The sequence below is a fragment of the Triticum dicoccoides genome, chromosome 2B, assembly GCF_002162155.2.
Source record: "Triticum dicoccoides isolate Atlit2015 ecotype Zavitan chromosome 2B, WEW_v2.0, whole genome shotgun sequence".
In the NCBI taxonomy this organism is placed as follows: Eukaryota; Viridiplantae; Streptophyta; class Magnoliopsida; order Poales; family Poaceae; genus Triticum; species Triticum dicoccoides.
In genome coordinates, this window is record NC_041383.1 from 810,057,681 (window position 1) to 810,064,094 (window position 6,414).

The window sequence follows — 6,414 nt, forward strand, 5'->3', positions numbered from 1 at the left end:
CTAAAATTTGCAAACATTTATTAAAACTTGATGAACGTATTCCAAAATTGATAACTTTTTCTCAAATTCATAAAAAAATATTGATCAACTTTTTCCAAATGGATCATATTTTTTTTCAGTATTGATGATTCTTTTTCTCAAAATTGATGAACATTTTTTTCAAGATGAAAACATATTTTCAAAGTTGATGAAGTTTTTTTCCCAAAATTGATGCACGTTTTTCAAAATCGATGAACTTTCTCAAATCCTTAAAAAATCTAAAAAAAATCCGTGAAATTTTGTCAATTCATGTTTCAAAAAATGGAAAACTTGTTGAAACCCCAAACAACTTTACATGGTGCCTTAGAATCACGCAAGGACATGAAAAAAAATGAGACCATTTAAGAGATGTCAAGAAACGGGCTACTCCCAAATGGACTCTTCTGGACTAACCGAACAGTCTCCGTCGAACATGGTATTTTTGGAAATCTGAAGAGTGGCCCAAACTTTCGTAAGCAGGTAGGTGTGCCCATGGTAGTCATTTACGCTAGGTTTGAATGATTTCCTACACCATATGCAAGTTGCGACACATCCGACCATTTATCGACCAATTTTTTACCGAGAAAATCCAGAAAATGCAAAATTTGTCGAAAAGCAAAGCAACTAGACATGGTGCCTTAACTTGGTCATACAAGCCACTGAAAAAAATTAGGGTCATTTCAAGGATGTCGAAAAACAACATGCTATGAGATGAAGCCTTTATTTTGTGAATATTTGTATTTCAATGTTTGTACATTTTTTTTTGACAATTGTGTCATTTCAATGCTTGTACAATTTTTTAGAATGCGAACATTTCAATTTATGAACAAAATTTGAAAAGGCAAACTTTTTTTGAAATTTTGGAAAAAATGAAAAATGGAAAAGAAACAAAAGTTGTCAGCAGAAAAGAGAAAGAAATAGTGGGAAAAGTCTGTATTGCTACAGTAAGCTGGTTGGTAAAGGATAGTTCTAGTAGCTTGCGTTTTTGTAGTTAGACATTGGAGCTTATCAGTTTGTGTACCTAGCGACGAGTGGTCGGCAATGAGAGTTACAAGGTTTGATCCCTCGCATTGCCATTTAATTTTTGTTATATTTTCCTTGTTTTCGTGTGCGATAATGGGCGGGGCCAGTTGGGGCAGCGTACTGTGCGTGGCGCCTTCTATATGACTCATTCTACTTCCCGAACGGCGAACCCTATTTGCCATCCGAGGGTGTCAAACCATCACGGCTTTGTTCGAAGTGAGCGATCGACATGATATGAGTTGGCCCACTTTGAACGAGCAACTGGTTTTGGGAACCTTTTAGCAGGTTCCCTGAGCTTTTTTCCTGTTTTCTTCATGTTTTTATTTTTCATTTTTATTTTTGCATATTTCGTCCTTTTCTTTTCTTTTCTTTTTTACCTTATTTTGTTTATTATTTCTGTTTCCTTTTTGTTTTCCGTAAATTCAAAATTTTCAAAAAAGGTTGAAATTCCAATTTTTCACATATTTGAAACTTGATCATGTTTTGCAAATGTATTCATGTTTCTAAAAAGTTCGGAATTCCAAATTCCAATAAAAATTAAAAAATTCATTTTTTTATTTTCCAAAAATATTCATGTTAAAAATAGTTCACCGTAATGAAGAAAAGTATTCACCGTACATTGGGAAAGTGTTCTTTTTTTGCGGGATGGGAAAGTGTTCACTGTGTATAAAAAGTGTTCATCGTGTGTACAAACTTTATTCGGCATTCATTTCAAAAATATTCAGCATATATTTTAAAGAAAGTTCAGTTTGTATTTCAAAAAATTCACCGTATACTAAGAAAATGTTAAGTGCGTATTTTAAATTCACTTTTTAAAAAACTGCTCACATTTAAGAAAATAACATTCGATTTTTTTTTACGATTTTGAAACATTGTTGACATTTTTAAGAAATTTTGTTTGCATTGTTTTGCAAAAGTATTGAAAAAGAAAAGAAAAAAAAGCAGATCTACAGCTCTATTTAGTACTTTAAACAATAGCGCTGCCTTTAAACCGTGGTCAGTTACTAGGTTGTCTGGTTAGCATCGGTTCCAAGCGTGCCCAGGTTGTGAGTTCCATATCCATTGCAAGCGAAGTTAAATTAGGGCTATCTTTTGCAAGATGTTTCGGTTGCACATCTTTTGAGTATATTATGATAATGATTTTCGGCTTAAATTAGGAGTATCTTTCACAAGATGTTTAGGTTGCACATCTTTTGAGTATATTATGATAACGAGTTTCGGCTCAAATTAGAAATATCTTTCAAAAGATGTTTCAGTTGCATATCTTTATACTTGTAACCGATGGTGGTACTTCTCATTTGTGCAGTACAAATGGTCAAGTAAACTGCAACGTCACTAGAGACAATGGTGACATACAAGTTGGTGGTGGAGGTGGCAAGTGCGCGTGGACTGTCCCCCAAATACGGTAAAGGATCCGCGAGCGCGTGTGTAGATCTCAAATTTGATGGTCAACGCTTCTGCACAGCCATCAAGGAGAAGACACTGGACCCAGTTTGGAATGAGCGCTTTTGCTTTGACGTGTCTTATCCATCACGTCTTCCCGAGCTAGCTCTTGATGCATACGTTTACAATGTCGGAAAATCTAACGACGGCTCTAGGTCCTTCGACCTCGGGAAGGTCAGAATCAATGGGACCTCATTTGTGCCCGCCCATTATGCCGTTTTCATGCATCATGTGCTCAAGAAGCGCCGGATGCGGTCGCATGCGAAAGGGACATTGGTTCTCAGAGTATACATCATCACTTCACACCCTTTTGGACCGATAGGTAGTAGTTTGAATAGCCAAGAAAGCATATTACAAGATCAGAGTTCAAAACCGTGCAGTATGCCACTACAATATTTGAAAGAGATCACAAATAACTTCTCTCGTGAGCGAATACTTGGCCAAGGTGGTGCTGGCGTAGTATACAAGGTAAGATTATATCATATCTTTTCTCTTGTTTGAAATTTATCTTTGTGCGCATTTCAAATATATTTAACTATACTAGTTCCGGAAACCTCATATCCTTGCATAGTAATTAATAGGAGGTCAACTTTAAGCAGGGAGTGCAGCAAAATGGGGACATGATTGCTGTGAAGAAGATTGTATCAACATTAATGCCAGGCCTGCAGGAGCAGTTTGAGAATGAAGTTTATCATCTTATGACGCTTAAACACCCCAATATAGTGCGATGTGTAGGCTACTGCTATGAAATACAGAATGTATGTTTAGAGTACAATGGGAAATATGTTTTTGCAGAGCAGGCGGAAAGGTTGATTTGCTTGGAATATTTGCCAAAAGGAAGCCTTAATAGCCATTTATCAGGTATCGCATTCAATATGAGGTGTTCTTTATGTGTTTCATCTCTGTCTAGGATTGTAGGTTGCGAGCTTTGAGCATAGCTCGTAAAAAAGGTATTTTATCACATATACTGAGTGCATTCCAATGGATCAATAATGGAAAACAGAAAACATGCACTAGAATTTTCAGGCAACACTATCAGAATGATCTTCCTTTTGTTACGAATGCAGATGAATCTTCTGGGCTTGATTGGAGCACACGCTACCAAATAATCAAGGGGGTTTGCAATGGTTTACGTCACCTTCATGAGCAAATTGATAAGCCTATGTTACACCTGGATCTAAAACCTGACAACATATTGCTAGATAATAGTATGGAGCCAAAAATTACAGACTTCGGTCTGTCAAGAGTGCTTGATCAACCACAAACTATCCGCACTACATCTCGCGATGGAACATTGTGAGTTTATGCTACTTCTTAATCCAGTGATATGTTTTTCATAAGCAACAAGTGGTTTTATTTACAGTCATTTTAACACTTCAAATGTATTTTTGTGCCGCGATTCAGTGGTTACATGGCACCAGAATTTCTACATGGAGGTACAATTACACTAAAGTCGGACATATTTAGTTTGGGTGTGATAATCTTGGAGATAATAACAGGACGCAGGGAGTACCCGGACATTGGAACATCCTCAAATGACTTTATCGAGCTTGTAAGGAAATTTTCTTTCATATTTCAGGGCAAACGTTCTTTTTTGAGGAGAAGATGTTGCATGGTGCATTAACATTCTACATATTTGATCTGATTACACAGGCACTTAAAAAATGGAGAAATGCCTTACCTAGAGCACTTGGATATAGATCCCTCGAAATAAAGTGCCAACAAATAAAAACATGCATTCAGGTAGGTCTAATATGTGTGAATCCTGAGCGCACAAAAAGGCCTTCGATAACGGAAATTATAAATATGCTTCAAAGACCAAAAGACATTAATTGCAACATTGGCTATGAGGCGACAATACCAGGATATTCTGGAATTACTGATACAGCATTATTGATTGGTCAGTATTAAGTTTATAACATTAAAATGGAGTATTCCATGACTTTGATTAGCTAGCTTTCCATATATTGTTGTTAATGTCTTCATTCAATGTTTCTTCAGGTTCTGATATGTTGAAAAATTTGCCAAATATAAGTCATTGGGAGGTTGAATCAGCATGCGAAGATTTTACTCACATTGTTAGCTCAACTACACTCACGGAAAGGCTGCCAATATCCGACATGGCAGTATTGATTGGTTAGTGTTAAGTTTATCATACAAATAGAATATTAGAAAAGTTGATTCTCTATATATTGGTTGTTAATGTCTATCTATGCTTTCTTCAGATTCTGGTATGCCGAAAAGCCTTCCAAAGCTAAGTCACCAGGAGGTCCAAGTAGCCTCTGAAGAATTTACCAACATTATTGGCTCAACTCCAGGGACTTGTCTAGCACAACCAAATGCAGAACAAGGTTCAGCATCATATCAGAAGGGCGGCATTGCATTTCCAGGGCCCCACACTCAAACTATAAGTAACCAACACAGAACTACACGGCGGTCGAAATGGGCAAACTTCATACGAGAATCTGAGCTAAACCCAGCCCGCCCGCTTGCCCAATTTAGCAACCAATGTATAAGTGGAGCCAAGAATGTGGAGAAGATGGCACGCAAGAGATCAGTTTTAGCGCTGACAAAAATCAACAGCAGGATGAGGTAAGAGGCGTGTTGCTACAATGACAGGCCGAGCTCTGGCGATGCCAAGGACTCCATGGATGCTTGTAGCGGTGAAATGATAGATTTTTTCCACATTTCATTTAACATTTATGTAATTTTGAGTAAGACATTTATTGTTATTAGAACGGATGGTTTTTCTACACCGAGGGTCATTGCACCCTCGCTACACCCATGATCGAAAATATAGCAAAACAAGTCGAAAATTCTGAAACTTTGTAGATTTGACTATTACCAAATGGTTTAGGTGCATGCAAAATATGGTGGCCAAATGACACCTGAGGAGCTCTGTACTTACAAAAAAATAAAGTTTGTGCTCAAACATATAATCTGAAACTTGGGTGTATAGCCGAGGATCATTTGATGTTATTTGACCACCAAATTTTGCAAGCATGTAAAACATTTGTTCATGATATCACAAGTCTACCAAATAAAGTTTAGAGACCGATTGGCTCACCCAGTGTACCAAATAGCCATTGGCCTTGCATGAAAGTAAGGAAGCCACCCACCCGCTGATGATATCCAGCAAGATCTATTTTTAAATTCGTAAATATTATTTGAAATTTGGGGGGAAATCAAATTCATAAGCACTTTTTGAAATGCAGGAAGAATTTTGCAAAAAAATGAGCATTTTTTGAAATCCGTACACATTATCTAAATTCGCGAACATTTTTAGAAATGAGAACTTTTTATAAAAATCAGACTTTTTTTGAATTCCCAAACGTTTTTTAAAGCCAATAAAAACAGAGAAGGAAAACAAAAAATATAAGGGAAAACCAAGGGACCCCCTCCCCGGAATGGGCCGGCCCAAAGGGCGCGGAGGGTGCGCCTTTGCTGGTTTTCCCCCGCACAGATCGGGGAATAGGAGGAAGGGAGCTCCTGTTCGGCGCCCGACCAGGTTCCTGCCCGCCCGCTATGGAAAGGTAGCGAACAGAAATCTTTATCTTTACCTCTTTACCTCTTTATCTTTACCTCTTTACCTACTAATAAACCAGGTATGGCTTCTGGTCGTCCGTCGTGGAGGTTTTGCAAAAAAGTCCCCGCGTTTCTTCAAAATCAACCGCAGTCCTATTATTACATTAGAGCCGAATCGGTGCGGGTGAGAAAAAAAAACGACCCGAGACCCACGACCTTACTTTCCGTCTCCACCAACAGTGCGCCGCCGCCCCCTGCTATGCCGCCGCGCGCCGCCACCACCGGGCCCCGCCCCTCCGCCTTGCGCCACCGTCCCGTGCCACGCCGCCGTGCGCCGCCACCACCGCCCCCCGCCCCTCCGCCGTGCGTCGCCACTGCCGACCAACGCCGCCGCTCCCACCCCTA

The 6,414-nt window shown here is 38.9% G+C and overlaps 1 protein-coding gene across 1 annotated transcript in view; it reads left to right on the forward strand.

Annotated features, from left to right (window-relative positions):
- Nucleotides 1-2,850: 2,850 nt before the first annotated feature.
- The window catches only part of LOC119361524 (G-type lectin S-receptor-like serine/threonine-protein kinase SD1-13), a 4,326-nt gene continuing 762 nt past the window's right edge, over nt 2,851-6,414 (forward strand). Inside the window, exons 1-7 of the mRNA XM_037626689.1 lie at nt 2,851-2,952; nt 3,084-3,345; nt 3,552-3,780; nt 3,889-4,036; nt 4,138-4,384; nt 4,486-4,620; nt 4,710-4,715. Coding sequence (XP_037482586.1) covers nt 2,866-2,952; nt 3,084-3,345; nt 3,552-3,780; nt 3,889-4,036; nt 4,138-4,384; nt 4,486-4,620; nt 4,710-4,715 — 1,114 coding nt within the window. The 5' untranslated portion in view covers nt 2,851-2,865. The remainder of the gene's footprint in view (nt 2,953-3,083; nt 3,346-3,551; nt 3,781-3,888; nt 4,037-4,137; nt 4,385-4,485; nt 4,621-4,709; nt 4,716-6,414) is intronic.